Raw genomic sequence first — 18,808 nt, 5'->3', positions numbered from 1 at the left:
TAACTTACACTAGACAGTTTAAATTCTCTAACTTACACCAGACAGTTTAAATTCTATAACTTACCCTAGACAGTTTAAATTCTATAACTTACACTAGACAGGTTAAATTCTATAACTTACACTAGACAGCTTAAATTCTATAACTTACCCTAGACAGTTTAAATTCTCTAACTTACACTAGACAGTTTAAATTCTATAACTTACACTAGACAGCTTAAATTCTATAACTTACCCTAGACAGTTTAAATTCTCTAACTTACACTAGACAGTTTAAATTCTCTAACTTACCCTAGACAGTTTAAATTCTCTAACTTACACTAGACAGGTTAAATTCTATAACTTACACTAGACAGTTTAAATTCTCTAACTTACACTAGACAGTTTAAATTCTATAACTTACCCTAGACAGTTTAAATTCTATAACTTACACTAGACAGTTTAAATTCTATAACTTACACTAGACAGTTTAAATTCTCTAACTTACACTAGACAGTTTAAATTCTATAACTTACACTAGACAGTTTAAATTCTCTAACTTACACTAGACAGGTTAAATTCTATAACTTACACTAGACAGTTTAAATTCTCTAACTTACACTAGACAGTTTAAACTCTATAACTTACCCTAGACAGTTTAAATTCTATAACTTACACTAGACAGTTTAAATTCTATAACTTAAACTAGACAGTTTAAATTCTATAACTTACACTAGACAGTTTAAATTCTCTAACTTACACTAGACAGTTTAAATTCTCTAACTTACCCTAGACAGTTTAAATTCTCTAACTTACACTAGACAGGTTAAATTCTATAACTTACACTAGACAGTTTAAATTCTCTAACTTACACTAGACAGTTTAAATTCTATAACTTACACTAGACAGTTTAAATTTTATAACTTACACTAGACAGTTTAAATTCTCTAACTTACACTAGACAGTTTAAATTCTATAACTTACACTAGACAGTTTAAATTCTATAACTTACACTAGACAGTTTAAATTCTATAACTTACACTAGACAGTTTAAATTCTATAACTTACATTAGGCAGTTTAAATTCTATAACTTACACTAGACAGTTTAAATTCTCTAACTTACACTAGACAGTTTAAATTCTATAACTTACCCTAGACAGTTTAAATTCTATAACTTACACTAGACAGTTTAAATTCTATAACTTACACTAGACAGTTTAAATTCTCTAACTTACACTAGACAGTTTAAATTCTATAACTTACACTAGACAGTTTAAATTCTCTAACTTACACTAGACAGTTTAAATTCCATAACTTACACTAGACAGTTTAAATTCTATAACTTACACTAGACAGTTTAAATTCTATAACTTACACTAGACAGTTTAAATTCTCTAACTTACACCAGACAGTTTAAATTCTATAACTTACCCTAGACAGTTTAAATTCTCTAACTTACACTAGACAGGTTAAATTCTATAACTTACACTAGACAGCTTAAATTCTATAACTTACCCTAGACAGTTTAAATTCTCTAACTTACACTAGACAGTTTAAATTCTATAACTTACACTAGACAGCTTAAATTCTATAACTTACCCTAGACAGTTTAAATTCTCTAACTTACACTAGACAGTTTAAATTCTCTAACTTACCCTAGACAGTTTAAATTCTCTAACTTACACTAGACAGGTTAAATTCTATAACTTACACTAGACAGTTTAAATTCTCTAACTTACACTAGACAGTTTAAATTCTATAACTTACCCTAGACAGTTTAAATTCTATAACTTACACTAGACAGTTTAAATTCTCTAACTTACACTAGACAGTTTAAATTCTATAACTTACACTAGACAGTTTAAATTCTCTAACTTACACTAGACAGGTTAAATTCTATAACTTACACTAGACAGTTTAAATTCTCTAACTTACACTAGACAGTTTAAACTCTATAACTTACCCTAGACAGTTTAAATTCTATAACTTACACTAGACAGTTTAAATTCTCTAACTTACACTAGACAGGTTAAATTCTATAACTTACACTAGACAGTTTAAATTCTCTAACTTACACTAGACAGTTTAAATTCTATAACTTACACTAGACAGTTTAAATTCTATAACTTACACTAGACAGTTTAAATTCTATAACTTACACTAGACAGTTTAAATTCTCTAACTTACACTAGACAGTTTAAATTCTCTAACTTACCCTAGACAGTTTAAATTCTCTAACTTACCCTAGACAGTTTAAATTCTCTAACTTACACTAGACAGTTTAAATTCTCTAACTTACACTAAACAGTTTAAATTCTATAACTTACACTAGACAGTTTAAATTCTATAACTTACACTAGACAGTTTAAATTCTCTAACTTACACTAGACAGTTTAAATTCTCTAACTTACACTAGACAGTTTAAATTCTATAACTTACACTAGACAGTTTAAATTTTATAACTTACACTAGACAGTTTAAATTCTCTAACTTACACTAGACAGTTTAAATTCTATAACTTAGACTAGACAGTTTAAATTCTATAACTTACACTAGACAGTTTAAATTCTATAACTTACACTAGACAGTTTAAATTCTATAACTTACATTAGGCAGTTTAAATTCTATAACTTACACTAGACAGTTTAAATTCTATAACTTACACTAGACAGTTTAAATTCTCTAACTTACACTAGACAGGTTAAATTCTATAACTTACACTAGACAGTTTAAATTCTATAACTTACACTTGGCAGCTTAAATTCTATAACTTACACTAGACAAGTTAAATTAGCTTAATTTCTATTTTTTAGGTTCTATTTTCATTTTTACAGACTTTTTACTTCAGTTTAGAAAACTGTAGTGTATCAAACAATTCCAGTCACCATATGTTGGTAATTACGGTAATTCGTGTGTCAAGACAATATTCGTGTGTCAAGACAATATTTGTACAAATTTTCTGTTGCACATTGAAAAGTTTATTCTGAAGTGGTCGTAAGTCAAGGTTTGATTGTCACTTCTTCTGTTATATTACAGTTACGTACCAGGACTAGGTAGTCCGATGTGCTTAAAGTGATTGTCATGTGTAATAACTAGCTGCATAGTTATTCCAAATTTTTGTAAGGGGGTTTATCGGCGAAGGTGTCAGTGTTGGTCTAACAGCTGAATGTTTTAGGTTTGAATCCAGTTGAAAGCGATTTTTTCCTAACCTCTAAGCGAGGCTTCAGACTTACGGACAAACGGACAGACGTGTCGCTTATTATAGTAAAGAATGCTATTTTACCAGTTCATTCACTGCTTTTTAGCTTCACCCATAGCTGTCACACTTTGCTTACATTTTCCTCTTGCTAACCTCTTTCCTGTTTCGTTTCTCAATTCTTATCTACGCAAGCACAATTAATTTTGGAATTGATCCAAAATATGAAACATTCTGTATATGTAGCATAGATAGACAACTCCATATACCATCATCGTCATAAAAGACAGCATTTGTACTAAATGCTGGCAGCCTCCAAGACATGCAAATTGCATTCATATAATGTACATACGATATGCAATGCACCGACAAACTTACTTTTGTGTCTACTCTGCAGTGGCTGAGCCTATGTTCTCTGAATATGGCCAGATGCGGACCAAGTATGAGATGGAGGTTTCTCTGAGATCAGCTGCTGAGGTGTACGCTAATAAGGTAGGTTTCTTCTTATATTGTTTAATAGTTGCCTATGTGTTATCATATCAGTTATACATATAAAATATAAGGAGTACTTAGCTGGCAATTCACTACCAGTTTGTTTTGAGCAAAGATATATATATATAGTAACTAAAAGCAGGTGCAAAAGCATATAAAAAGAGAACTCTACACTAAAAACCTAAAAGATAATTAGTGGAGTATGAAATATTTGAAAAAAATATTACGAAGAAATTAAACTTTTAGTAATTGCGCTACAAATTTGTTTCGTGCGATGCACTCATCAGACGCGGTTGGAATAAAAACAACCGCGTCTGATGAGTACATCGCACGAAACAAATTTGTAGCGCAATTACTAAAAGTTTACTTTCTTCTTAATATTTTTTTCAAATACATACATACATATATAATTATATATATATATATAATTTTTGTTTCCTCACCCCGGTTAACCCGTATGGGTGGTAGTAGTTTTTGCTCTAACTCGGGTCTCCTACCAGAGACCTTGGAGTTTGAGCACTCGCCTCAAGATCTTAGCTGTTCCCAGTAGCGCACTTTTCTGCAACTCATCTGAGTTGATTGCTGTTGGTATTTGGGCAAGCCACATTTTATGCGCCAGTGTTATTGCGCCCAGTGCCCAATGACTACTGGGATTACAGTTGTTCTTACTTCCCAGCATTTTTCAATCTCTTCTCTAAGAGGGATATATTTCTCTACCTTTTCTTTTTCTTTGCTGTCTATATTGTAGTCATTGGGTACTGCTATATCTATTATAGTAGCTTTCTTGTTCTCCTTGTCCACCACTACTATATATATATGTATATATATATATATATATATATATATATATATATATATATATATATATATATATATGTATATAAAGTATTGGCCTTGACCGCGATTTAGCAATTGAGCCTTACGAAAAACCGGAAATAAAAATTAACGAGAACACAAAAAAGTATCATGTTTCATAGCCGTCAAAGAGTTCATAGAGTTTCAATTAATATGTCATTTTGGGTGTAAAAACGGGGAAAAGGTGTATATGTTATATAGTAAAAGCTATGAATTGTAAGAGCCTTCATAGTCTCATCGTTAAATAGTTGGATTGCAAACCTGCAGTGGCAATCTTCATGAGCTCAAGTCCAGCAGATTGTGAAATTTTAATTCCAAAATTTTAATAGCTATAGCTGGACATACCAAAGAACAGACAGACAGACCACAAACTTTGATATTTATATATATAATACATATATTCATGCATATGTATGTTGCGCGTATTCCATACTGATCTATGCTACACAGCAATATGATTTTATCTTTAAAATATTTCGGTTAGTTTTTTTAATCACAGTTTTACTGCCATCTCTTTTTGTTTATAGCGAAACATCTCTGGTTGATTTTAACGGTTTGTTTTGCACAATCAGTTTTGTTTCAATGACAGTTTATATCAATTGCTAATTTCAATTTTCAGTGCCAATAAAAAAATTGCATAAGGACGATTGTTTGAAAGAAATTTTTCTCTTGGCAAGGCCTTTTAGACAAACTTGGACAAACTTTATCTCCGGAATAAATTTCAAGCTACTATATTAGTAACCTGAGGAAAGGCTTGGTTCTATCATGGCTTCAAGTCGTCAAATGCAAAGGACAAAGACTGATGCAGACAATATGGCTAGAGTTATGCTCTCTTGAATCAGACTCATTGCCTGGAAAAAAGTCTGAAAAGATGAACTTACTCAAAATTTTAGTAGATTCTATCAGAAAGTATCAGTATTTTTCTATCATTTGCGATCATTTTTGATGTTTGAGGTGATCCGCCTGCTAGTATGTATGTTTCAAGATTAAAATCAAAAAACCTTAATCGCAGTTAATCTGTGCAAAACAACATCACTAGTTGCTATGGTTGATATCAGCTATTGCGTGCAAGTTGCCGCATTATGTGTCTATTCTGTCGGTCTCTTTGCAACTATAGACGTCTTAATCACACGATCGCTTGATCTGAGCATTTTAACTGCCATCAAGGTTTGTCAATTTTAATCTTGAAACATCCTGGCAGTCAGATCATCTCGACCATCAAAAACAATCACAAACGATAAGAAAATATTGGCACTTTCTGATAACATCTACTTGAGTGTTGTGCAAGTTTATCTTTAAATTTTAATATCAAATCAGTTTAGATGAAGAAACTAGAAGTTGGTTTAGTCAGTTTGCTAACTCTGGACTGTGCTGCCCCTTTTAAAGTGTCATGGCCGTACTGATGAGCCAAATGAACATTGATCAGTCAGGCAACCCTGTTTGCAATCTAAAGAACTCGTGTTCATAGCTGTTAGGGGAAAGTCAAGCTTTGATTTCATTTACTACAAAGAGATCCTGTACAATTTTAGTAGTGCGTAATATTAGCTATGGGTAACCTCATTTATGAACAGTGTTGACAATGAGTAATATTAGTCATAAGTAGCATTAGTGATGGGCAATGTTAGCCATGAGTAGTGTTAACAGCGTGTAATATTAACAATGACTCTAGCTAGTTATGCATAATTTTAACAATAAATAATATTAGCAATGAGTCATATTAGCAATGAGGGATGTTAACACTTAGTAATGTTAACAATGAGTAATGTTAACACTTAGTGATGTTAACAATGAGTAATGTTAACAATGAGTAATGTTAACAATGAGTAAAGTTAATAAAGAATGATGTTAATCGTAGGTAATGTTAGCAATGAGTAGCTCTAGCAAGGAATGTTTTTAACCATAATGTTAACAATAAATAATATTAACAAATAATGATGTTAACAATAAGTAATGTTAACAATAATTAATGTTCACCATGAGTAATATTAACAATAAGAAATGTTAACCATAAATAGAGTTAACAATAATTAATGTTAATCGTGCTATCCACGAATAATGCTAGCAACTTTATTAGTATATTTGTAATATTACATTTCATTGCATATTTTTCCTTGCCTTCTTCACTTCTTCACCTAGATCATACATGTATGTGTCACACATGTATGCATCACACATGTATGCGTCACACATGTATGCGTTCACACATGTATGCGTCACGCATGTATGCGTCACACATGTATGCGTCACACATGTATGCATCACACATGTATGCGTCACACATGTATGCGTCACACATGTATGCGCCACACATGTATGCGTCACACATGTATGCGTCACACATGTATGCGTCACACAGGTATGCATCACGCATGTATGCATCACACATGTATGCGTCACACATGTATGCGTTCACACATGTATGCGTCACGCATGTATGTGTCACACATGTATGCGTCACACATGTATGCGTCACACATGTATGCGTCACACATGTATGCGTCACACATGTATGCGACACACATGTATACATGTGATACAGGTGCTAAATGACAACAAGAAGATTAAAAGACAGAGTGCTATGATAATCGCTCAGATGTCGACTGCCCAGCCAATAGCCGTCGACATTGACATAGATGATTCAAGCGGCACGCAGGATGACAGAATAGAAGAGCTTGGGAAAACCATTACCAGTGGGTTTGAAGGCTGCATGATTAATTTTTATTAAAAATACTAAATGCTGCATTATTAACCTAGCAGCAGTGCCTGCTAGGCCAGTGCCAGTGGTCTACAGTGCCTGATCTGTAAGAAACTTCTATGGGTTTAATTCCTAACGTGTCACTGTTGGTGGCAGGAAGGGCCTTCAACCTTTTCCCAAATTTACAAAGCAGGTTCTTTTTCTGTGGCTATTCTGAAAAGAGATCTGGCAAAAATAAAAGAGACAATAAATATAAAAAATTATGAATCACTCTCTGAGTCATCTTTTTGTGCGCTCACTATGCCGAGTCAACCAAAACTAAATTGTGAAACCAAGTACTGACAACTCCACGCTTCTATACATCGTCTCATACTTGGAATATTGTTGCATGTGTTCACATACCACACACACACACATCAAACACACCGCTCACACACCAAACACACACCAAACACACACCACTCATACCATACACACACCACTCATACCACTCACACACCACTCATGCACCACTCACACACCACTCACACACCAAACACACACCACTCACACACCACTCACACACCACTCACACACCACTCACACACCAAACACACACCACTCACACACCACTCACACACCAAACACACACCACTCACACACCACTCATACACCACTCATGCACCACTCATGCACCACTCAAACACCACTCACACACCAAACACACACCACTCACACACCAAACACATGCCACTCACACGCCACTCACATATCACTTATACACCACTCACATACCACTCACACACCACTCACACACCAAACACACACCACTCACACACCACTCACACACCACTCACACACCACTCACACACCACTCACACACCACTCACACACCACTCACACACCACTCACACACCACTCACACACCACTCACACACCACTCACACACCACTCACACACCATTCACACACCACTCACACACCACTCACACACCACTCACACACCACTCACACACCACTCACACACCACTCACACACCACTCACACACCACTCACACACCACTCACACACCACTCACACACCACTCACACACCACTCACACACCACTCACACACCACTCACACACCACTCACACACCACTCACACACCACTCACACACCACTCATACACCACTCACACACCACTCACACACCACTCACACACCACTCACACACCAAACACACACCACTCACACACCACTCACACACCACTCATACACCACTCATACACCACTCACACACCACTCACACACCACTCACACACCACTCATACACCACTCATACACCACTCACACACCACTCACATACCACTCACACATCAAACACACACCACCTACACACCAAACACACACCAAACACACACCACTCACATACCACTCACACCACATACACAAGGAATGTGTAGAGACTCCCTTTTATCTCACCACACATACGCATCAGTATATATACCTTCATGACAATACCAATATGCAACTGCACTTCATTAATGTTTGATAAATTGTTAGTATCTTCAAACTTGCTCATGCCTCAAGCCTTGGCACCCGTGAAACGGAGTCGATTGGTGCCGCTGCTGCAGTTGATGATGCTGCCGTTATGATGTAACATCAATCTTTAGTTAAACTAATCTTTATTGAGCTTCTGCATTGACTCACCTTGTTTTGTAGATACATGTGACAACTGAGAACAGTTGCTACTCGTCTGGTTGGCATCATTAGTATTGATTTGCATGAGTTTTGATTTAAAATGTGGAGTTGTGTGATCATAATAGTATTCCCTGACGTGAGTGTGGTAACTTTGCTAGGAGTGTGTAACTGCAATCAACTTTACCAGAACTAATAGCATGCTTTATATACTTGCCGAGTTCCACTCCCATTTCTGTGGTCTATCATGATATTCGCATGCTGCCCATGTCTGTCCTGAGCAGCCGTCTTTCAAATTGTTATTAAACAGAGTTGAATAAATAATTTAGAAACTGTTTTCGGTTATCAACTTTTGTACTATCAATTCAAGCTTCCTATTATTTGAAATAAAATTTAGTTTAGATTTATGCAATATTTTAGTTATTTCAATAAAGTTTCCATAAATATACTCAACTCAAAATATTTCTAAATCAAATGATGAGTCGAAACCTACATGTATGTACATGTATCTACGATCATAGGATAATTGTTAGGGGTAATTGTTGAAAATATACACCATTTGTGTTTTTCACATAAATGTAGTTTTGGTCAAATCATGTGAGAAGTTACCACCTGCTCCTAGTCTAGTTGTTAGTGTTTTTTAATGCCAATTGAGAAGATTCCTCAAGGTATAATGTTTGTAATAATGAACCCAGTTACGTGTATTCTGGCAGCTTGAAATCTAAAAGGATTGAGAGCCTTATTATGGTCAGTTCATGTAGTTTATTATGAGTTTGTACTGCAGTAGCTATGTAACTTATCAATCTATATAATTTTGTGTTTCTTGTTGTTATGCGTCTATATTTATCATTTTTTATCTCATTTTGTGAAATGTAACTTATTTGTTTTATTTTGTGTAAGTCTGAAAGTTGTAAAAAGTGTAAATTTGTATTATTTCTATTCATCCTGCACTTTATATGTGTGTTGTGTTCGTATTTATCAGTTTTACCTAAGAATGTAATGTTTAGCTTTCTTGTTGGAAATTTTTTTTTGAGGTCGAGTTACAAGAAAGTTGGTATACTTTTTTGTGTCTCTATAAACATATTGAATAACAAAATTATAGCTGGTTGCATTAAGTAGCCCACCTGTAGTTGGTAGATAAGGAGGTTCTTTTTATGCAGTAGCATTTCTGACACTTATCTACATGTGCTTTGACACCTGCCTGCATGTGTGCTGATAACGGTATGTACATGTAGGTTTTTGACACCTGCCTGCATAAGTTTGAACACCTGCCTGCATGTTTATGGCAACTGCCTGCATGTGTTTTGACAGAGCTTCAAGACGAGGTCGCTCGTACCAAAGCTGAGTTGTTTGAAGCTCGAGATGAGATAAACATTCTTCACACGCAGGTAATAATTTCTGTATAAATAGTTACATACCGACAGCAATTTCCATATCTGTGAGACTCCACATTTGCAGACAACTTTTATGCATGTATCTGCTCTGTATGCATACAGGACTTTTCATATGCATGCAATAAGCTGTGTGTAGCTATGGAACTCTCCCTCTGTATGCACATGGTAATCTATATATGCAAATGGGGCTCCCATAACCTCTGTATATCCATGTAGGGTTTTTAATGCTGATCCATTACTGTCCACACTCCTTATGCATAGTCCAGTGAAAATCACTTTGCTGAGGTCCATATGTAAGTAGCTATATCTATATTCAACTTTAGGCATCGTAAATGGCCGGCATGTCGTAAATACCCAGAAGTCCTTATGATTGTCATTAGTCAGTTTTGTTATGATAATTGAGAGCCTGCTGACCACAAGCAGCATTCTGATTGGCTCATAATTGTTAGAGATTATCAATGGAAGTAGCAAACAGAACAGGTTTCTCCGAATTTATTAAGGCAAAACTATGAGTGTTGATTGATACTTAAATATTAGCAATCATTAAAAAACTCTCATCCATCATTTTTCTCAAGTTATCCTCTTTTATAATCATTTGTTGTTAACACAGAATTCAGTTTACTTTATATACAGCTATTGTCAAAGTCTGTTGCAATCTAAAAATAAAAATCTAAATAATAAAATATTGTAGCTTGTAAGAATAACAGTGTTATAATTTTTAGTGTTAATACTTATCCAGTTGTCATTTTTTGAGCTGACAGATCAGCTCCACAATATAAACACTTGGCTTTAACCTTGTGCTGCCCAGGCGTGTCTTTATTACTTGACTTCAATTACTAGTAAGTTAGACTTACAGGTCTGTTAGGATTCCACAACGTAAATTTTAAACAGCTTGAAGTCATTTTCTTGCTACTCAATAAAATTTAGCTTAACAAGCTGTAAGTACTGAAATGTTGGTTGAAGTGTAGGAAAAGGTGCCACCTAGTTTCTGGCAGCAATTACTATCCGCTGTACGTGAAAAGTTCATCTAAATGTTTATTTAAACATATTAACTTTTTATATATACAATGCTTTGCAGTTGTTTGTGATGTATCTTTGTTTTGGCTTGTATAAGAGTTTATCTTGAAAGAAATGATAAGGTTATGTTGGACTTCAGTTGGATGAGGTGACCATGGAGAGAGAGGAATATAAGATGCAATGTCTAGTGACGGAGAAAGAGCTGAGCAGCAGCACCCAGGCTATCAAGAAGCATCAGAGGGAATTGAAGGCTATAAACAGAGGTTTGACAACTCTCACTCTGGGTCTGCGTTATTCTGTTATAATAGACAAGTTAAAGTGAACTGCATAGGCTGCAGACAGCTGGCATGTTTTATTATCATCAACTCGAGAAATAAGTAAATTAAATTTTGCCTAATAAATTTAAAGTTGCTTTAAAAAGTTTAATTATTTGAAAGAATATATATAATAACATTTTGTATATGAAACTGATAAAACTGTCTGGAGTTTTTACTGAGGTTATGATTCGTATCAGTTACGTTTTAATCTATGATCAGTTTCTTTAGTTGTTTTACTCTATGATCAGGCTGTTTAGCTCAACATTCTGAAGTAGATTTATAGCTATATCATGTCAAGGCTGGAGTGCACTTGATAAAAAATAAAAAGATGAAAAGATATTATCATATGTGATTATATATATTTTAACACTAGTCACAGTTTTATCACTTTTTCTATTATTTTCACTAAATATTAGCACAAGTACCGCGAGATGTTACATTTGTCTGGCTAAACCAAGTGACTTAACAAGAGTATAATGAATTATTCATGCACACTCATATCTTCACTGCTATCACTTTGGTGAATAACTTAGCATTGAAGCCTATCGCTGAAGGCTCCTAGAAATATTCACCATGCTCACCTGTTATGTCATATAGGGTGGAAGAAATGGTAATTGTGTTTTTCAGCGTCTACATTAGCCGTGGTGGACTATTCCTCTCTAAATGATATGTATGAAACAGAGAAGGCATTGAGAATAAAAGCCGAAAGTTACGCAGGGGAGGTAATTGTTGGTTTATATATGCTACAACTTTGATTAGTTGAAGTCGTAAAAATGTCTGTTACTGTATTGTATGTTTACTGTTTGAGAGTTTTTTCCTTTCACTCTTCACAGTTTATAAAAATTCTCTTTTTGTTACAATGCTTTTATTAGCTCAGTAAAAAATTGTAATTACCATAAAACCTCAATTTGAACACTACCTCTAATAGAACACCATTATAAAACAAGGGTTGAAAAATACATTGCCACCCTTTAATTTAACATCACCTCTATTAAACTGTCACTGTGACATTCATTATGTCTTCACGACCCCAAAATAGAAAGGATCAGTAGAGAAGTGTCCGCCAAATCGAACTAAGAATGACTCAGTTACATCAGTAACAATTAATTCTTTTATTGTTGCTGTAAAAGTTGCCATTGTTTTAATGACGGTGTACCTGAGAAGATTGATTGTCACAATCATCTGAACTACTCTGATTCAAAGTCATTAAGGTCTAAGTCTATCGTTTTTAGATTTGTCCATAATGTGGTTTACAATCATACCTGAAGACTTTAAACCGTTTTGATGAACCATGAGAATACGTTTCAAAAACACCATAGGCCTAAATCGTAATAGCAGCTATTATTGTGGCCTATCGAAGTCCGTTATCTAAATTCAGAGCTTTACAGTTTCATCTTAGCGATTAATAACTGTATTCTGCTAACACTTTATAATCAAGTAGTTTTTAGTTTAACTCCCCTGATACTTCGAACTAGATGAAAAACGGTCTGTCGCTCCGTACGAAGAAGAGTGAAACATATAGGCGACATTATCATCGCTTTACTCGTAGTTGGTTATATTTATCTTCCCAAAATTTTGACAGGCTAGTTAAAAAATACAGCACTGCCCTCTATTTGAACATCACCTCATATAACATGCCACCATAGGGGAAGGGTTAAAAAACACAGCCGCATGGAGTTCAAATAGAGCTTTTACAGTACTTTTTTTTGACACAAGCCATTTTGAATTAAATTCACTAGCTAAAAATTTGGTAGAGATTATTTTTCTTTAACCGAAATAATATAGAAACATGCAATGCATAGACTAATCATTTTCTTGGATGGTGCAATAATAGAAAAGCATGAGATGTAATGACTCAGCATTTTACTGACTCATCATCTTTCTGTTATATATATAGATTAATGTCTCACTTTGCTCGGTTAATTGGGGTTGGCGCTTCCCGTTATCAAGCAAAATCTGCAAAATAGAAACAAATAAACTCATATCTAATAAAGACACTTTTTCATGAATCGTAAACATTTATCGGTAAGATAATTTCCATGGACAATTTTGAGCGTTATGGGCTGGTAAGAAACTTGATCAAAAGGGTCACATGCGCATGGCACTTTTATACTTCACAAAACAACAGGAAAACAGTGAACTGTGACAGCTTCTAGCCCAACGATGCTCATGAAGGGATCACATTAGGTCAGAATATAAGAGAGATTTCTGTATTTTGTGTATTTTATTTTCTCTCATTTTTAAACATTTTTGTCAATATTGAATTTTTTAAGGATCATTTGTTACTCCGTGAAAACGGAAACGGCAAAAGATGAACCGCGAAGTAGTGAGAATTCACTGTAGAACAATAGTAGGAATGAGTCTACTGTCATATTACTTGCCATTAAGTTGGGCTGGCTTCCGTAATATGTTTAACCATATTTTTTCTACTAGTATCGAAAATGCTGTTGCTATTCTTTGATTCCTATCTTGCAGTTGCAAAGAAAGCGAACCTCGTTGCTTGAATCGAAGCAGACTCCTGAAACTGAAAGTGAAGCTATCATTCAGCTGAAGGAAGAAAATGACAAATTGCACACCGAGCTAACTGAACAGGAAATGAAATACAAAGTTGAGGTATTTACTGGTGCACTGACTTATTTAGCGTTAGACAGAAGCTAGCATGATTGCTGCAAGCGATACGGAGGCTCAACAGTGTAAGTGTTGAGAGGTAAATATCAAGTAAATAAATGTGATGCAATATATTCTCTTATAAAGTACGATATTAAGACACAAACTGTCAGGCTATCAGCTGGAATGCAGTTGAACAACTAAAGCCTCCCTTGTAGTGCCACACTCGGAATGCTCAGCTTCACAACATTTTATACCTGAAAATGCTGTTAAAGCAAATATGTTTTCACTAACACTATAAGGCATAAGGAAGTCAGGTAAAAGATAGGAAAGTGAGGGTAAAAAAAGTAGTATAACTGTAAATGTCAACAGATGGAAGGTCTCGAGCAGCAGCTCAAGGACAGCGCATCACACGGCACAATTGAAAACCTTGAAGAGAAACTTGATTTAGTGAAGGACGACATAGAGAGACTCAACGACGAACTCGACACACAGAAAAAAGAAAATGAGGAACTGAGATGTAAGATAGTCAAGATGGAGAAAGAGAGTAAGTTTTGTGAAGATCCATTTAAAAATGTACGACTACTGTATATTTCAGCTCTTTTAAAGCCTCACAACTGGCTAAACTGTGTGAGCCATGTTTTTTTTACTGCTATTGAGCTGAGGCTAGATAGTGTCAGCCATCTTGTTTTCGTACCGCCATTGGGCTGATGCTAGACAATGTCAGCCATTTTGTTTACTTACTGCTATTGGGTTGATGCCAGGAAAAGTTAGCCATCTTTTTTCACCATTATTGGATTGATTTGTATTTGGCTAGTTGCCGCAGTAGTTCACATTCTGTCACACACAGACAGTATGAGGTTCATGTTTCTTGTCATTGGTTCAAATGGAAAATTATTCCGTGTCGCTTCTTTTCCGCGACTATAGTTATGTGTATTCAGTGTGATCTAAAAATATCAGGAATTATCATTTCAGCGTAAAAAATCATTAATATTTTGTGGCTAAGCAATGAATAGAGCTTTTTGAACAGTGAATTCACCTTACTGCTTATAATCACTTTGTGTAAGGGCGGTGCTTTAAATACTGGAGGTGGCTTGGTGTGTCGTACAGATGAGTGAAATAAAATTTTTCAATAGCTGTGCTGACCCTTCACATCTACAATAAAACTAAAATCTTTGGTTTTAGTGGGCTTGTAATTATTACTTGTATTCTGGTTTCACTAGGTTTTGCTGGTTATCCTGATTATCCTGTAGCAGATATACCACATGACCTGTGTTACAAATATTAGTGACAAATCTGGCTCTTAGGGCCTCAGAGGGTATTACTGGGCACCCTCTTATATATGGTTCAGCTCTTAAGAGAACCATGCTAAGCAGTGTTACATGATAACTACATACTTATCTACAGATCAGTCTCTGTAACATAAAATTATGAGTGAATCAGTCTGTCTTACCCTATCTTGATCACTGATTACCCCTCTTTCTGTCGAGCCCGTGCTGCTAGTAATACAAGAGCTAGTAGGAAGATAAATCGTTTCCACACATTCATAAGTATGACTATCTTTTAGAGGCTGCTGCATTGAACATTCCTCTGCCACCACCCCCTCCACCACCACCAGGACCCGCTGCCGGAATTGGGTAAGTTAGTTATTTGCCCTTCAATCTAACCTGTAGGATGATTAAGTTTTTTTATGCCTGTTACTATAGAGATTGAATTTACGTAAGCATGAAGGTTTTACATAACGTTGTTTAGGAAACATTAATTCTTGCAAATTTTGTAAGTTCTAACATGGTTTTTTTGAGGCAAGATATATACTAAAAACTTTGAGAAAGTACTTTGTGTAAATGGCCTTGCTACTTCTCTATAAGTTAAATTGATGAATTAGCTCAAAATTTTCAATGTAAGAACCTTGTTACTACCTCTTATGCTCTGTTTGAGACTTGTTTTAGGAGTTGTTCCATCTTGTCAAATCAAATTTACATGTTCATAGATGGTCAATAACAGACTGGAAAGTCTGATTATGCTGTACGCTACATTGGGATTACATTATTAAATAAAACACGTATCTCTTTTTTACTTTCTGCTGCTGGACTACTTCACAGGTTAATAACCTGAGAAATCACTGAGTGATAAAGTAACATTAGAGTCAAAACTCAAAAATGTTTTGAACGTGGGATCTCTGCTTTTTGATGCAGTCAAACATTTTTAGCTTAAAGGATAAGCTTTTAATTAGACTCGTTGATGCTTTTTTTCAATTTAGTTATTAATAATATATTTGTGTACATTCAATGCTATTGGTTAAGTTTGGTATATAAACAGTCTGTACAGTGGTTTATACAACTCTAGTCATTGGATAATTCTTAAAGATCACCTGCGGATATGCAATCAGGTTTTAAACATCAGTAAATAAAAACACAAAATCTTAACTTACTAAAACTTCAGGAAATCTTGTGTAGTAATTGCATACCAAGTAGAAAGATATGTGTTTGGTTGTTATCTAAGCTAAAAAGATTATGTTGATATTTCTGCAAAAAATTGAAATATTGATGATGATGCAGAAAGATGTTTTAATGTTGACTGGCATTATGATGATAGAAAAACATGAGATATGCAGCAACCAAGGGCAGCGTTCTATCTGTTCTATAAAACCAGTTGTTTGGCCTACAGAAGTATCAGAGTGTCCAGGTGTAAATTCGTTTTTAGTCTATGGTGAGCCTTCTGCAACTTCCTCAGGATATGTTAAATTACCTATTACAAAATTTATCAGTATTCAGGTTAGAAATACTGTTGAAATGGTCGCACTGATGGCTTAATATTTTCACTTACTTGTAAGTCAGTTTAATTTTTTTAATTTACAGATCCATAAAAAAAATTCTATGAGTAGTATCTTATGGTGTAGTGTATGATTTACAGCTGGTAAACAGTGTCAAGTTCTTATCTACATGTCTGACCAAGTACTGTCTGGTCAGCTCTGAAATAGAATAATTTCAGAGATTTGTTTTAGGCGACTGATTATTTCCAAGAAGAAGAAAAAAGAGCAGAAGTTGGAGAGGGTAGTTGGAGCAGGTAATCTATATTCAGTCCAGTATTATCTCTATGTTTGTGTTTCTCTCAGGTAATCTATATTTAGTCCAGTATTATCTCTATGTCTGTGTTTCTCTCAGGTGACTCTAAAATGAGTTGAAGTTGGTGTTAGCTGGTACTTGTCAAAATGCCACTAACTTCTTGCACTAACTTCTGTGATTACAACTGCATATTACTTGTAGTAGAATCCTAGCTCTTATTGTTATACCATTTACAGCCTTCTACTCCTTTCATATTCACTTCCACTTTCTAAACCCTTTCTTTTGTCTTCACAGCTTTCAAATCTCTTTACTGCTGTTCTTATCACCACAGCTCTCTTTCTCTCTCTATGTATATCTTTTAGTAACCTAGCTCTTGAAGCTTTCTACACCTGTCTTGTCTCTTCACTTCCAGCACAGTTTTCTACATCTGCCTTGTGTCTCAACACTTCACACAGTTTCCTACATCTGCCTTGTGTCTCAACACTCCGCACAGTTTCCTACGTCTGCCTTGTGTCACAACACTTCACACAGTTTCCTACATCTGCCTTGTGTCACTACATCTTCGCACAGTTCCCTACACCTGCCTTGTGTCTCAACACTTCACACAGTTTCCTACATCTGCCTTGTGTCACTACATCTTCGCACAGTTTCCTACATCTGACTTGTGTCACAACACTTCGCACAGTTTCCTACATCTGCCTTGTGTCACTACATCTTCGCACAGTTTCCTACATCTGCCTTGTGTCACAACACTTCGCACAGTTTTCTAAATCTGCCTTGTGTCACTACATCTTTGCACAGTTTCCTACATCTGCCTTGTGTCACAACACTCCGCACAGTTTCCTACATCTGCCTTGTGTCTCAACACTTCGCACAGTTTCCTACATTCGCCTTGTGTCACAACACTTCACACAGTTTCCTACATCTGCCTTGAGTCACTACATCTCCGCATAGTTTCCTTCATCTGCCTTGTGTCTCAACACTTCACACAGTTTCCTACAGCTGCCTTGTGTCACAACACTTCACACAGTTTCCTACATCTGCCTTGTGTCTCAACACTTCGCACAGTTTCCTACATCTGCCTTGTGTCACTACATCTTCGCACAGTTTTCTACATCTGCCTTGTGTCACTACATCTTCGCACAGTTTCCTTCATCTGCCTTGTGTCTCAACACTTCACACAGTTTCCTACATCTGCCTTGTGTCACAACACTTCACACAGTTTCCTACATCTGCTTTGTGTCTCAACACTTCGCACAGTTTCCTACATCTGCTTTGTGTCACTACATCTTCGCACAGTTTCCTTCATCTGCCTTGTGTTTCAACACTTCACACAGTTTCCTACATCTGCCTTGTGTCACAACACTTCACACAGTTTCCTTCATCTGCCTTGTGTCACAACACTTCGCACAGTTTCCTACATCTGCCTTGTGTCTCAACACTTCACACAGTTTCCTACATCTGCCTTGTGTCTCAAAACTTTGCACAGTTTCCTACATTTGCTTTGTGTCTCAACACTTCACACAGTTTCCTTCAT

At 35.5% G+C, this 18,808-nt stretch overlaps 1 protein-coding gene across 2 annotated transcripts in view; it reads left to right on the top strand.

Annotated features, from left to right (window-relative positions):
- Nucleotides 1-18,808, top strand: part of LOC137404010 (shootin-1-like) — a 32,599-nt gene that overhangs the window by 10,126 nt on the left and 3,665 nt on the right. Inside the window, exons 4-13 of one of the 2 annotated variants that reach the window (XM_068090173.1) lie at nucleotides 3,571-3,665; nucleotides 7,060-7,210; nucleotides 10,183-10,259; nucleotides 11,422-11,545; nucleotides 12,227-12,321; nucleotides 14,075-14,212; nucleotides 14,579-14,753; nucleotides 15,774-15,843; nucleotides 17,211-17,321; nucleotides 17,371-17,408. In XM_068090173.1, the coding sequence (XP_067946274.1) occupies nucleotides 3,571-3,665; nucleotides 7,060-7,210; nucleotides 10,183-10,259; nucleotides 11,422-11,545; nucleotides 12,227-12,321; nucleotides 14,075-14,212; nucleotides 14,579-14,753; nucleotides 15,774-15,843; nucleotides 17,211-17,321; nucleotides 17,371-17,374 (1,040 nt within the window). In that variant the 3' untranslated portion in view covers nucleotides 17,375-17,408. Of the gene's footprint in view, nucleotides 1-3,570; nucleotides 3,666-7,059; nucleotides 7,211-10,182; nucleotides 10,260-11,421; nucleotides 11,546-12,226; nucleotides 12,322-14,074; nucleotides 14,213-14,578; nucleotides 14,754-15,773; nucleotides 15,844-17,210; nucleotides 17,322-17,370; nucleotides 17,409-18,808 lie in introns of those variants that run through there. The other variant, XM_068090168.1, reaches the window with a different exon arrangement.

Source organism: Watersipora subatra, chromosome 1 (genome assembly GCF_963576615.1).
Source record: "Watersipora subatra chromosome 1, tzWatSuba1.1, whole genome shotgun sequence".
Lineage (NCBI taxonomy): Eukaryota > Metazoa > Bryozoa > Gymnolaemata > Cheilostomatida > Watersiporidae > Watersipora > Watersipora subatra.
Note: the sequence above shows the minus strand (reverse complement) of the source record. Positions and strands in the feature narration are given on the sequence as shown.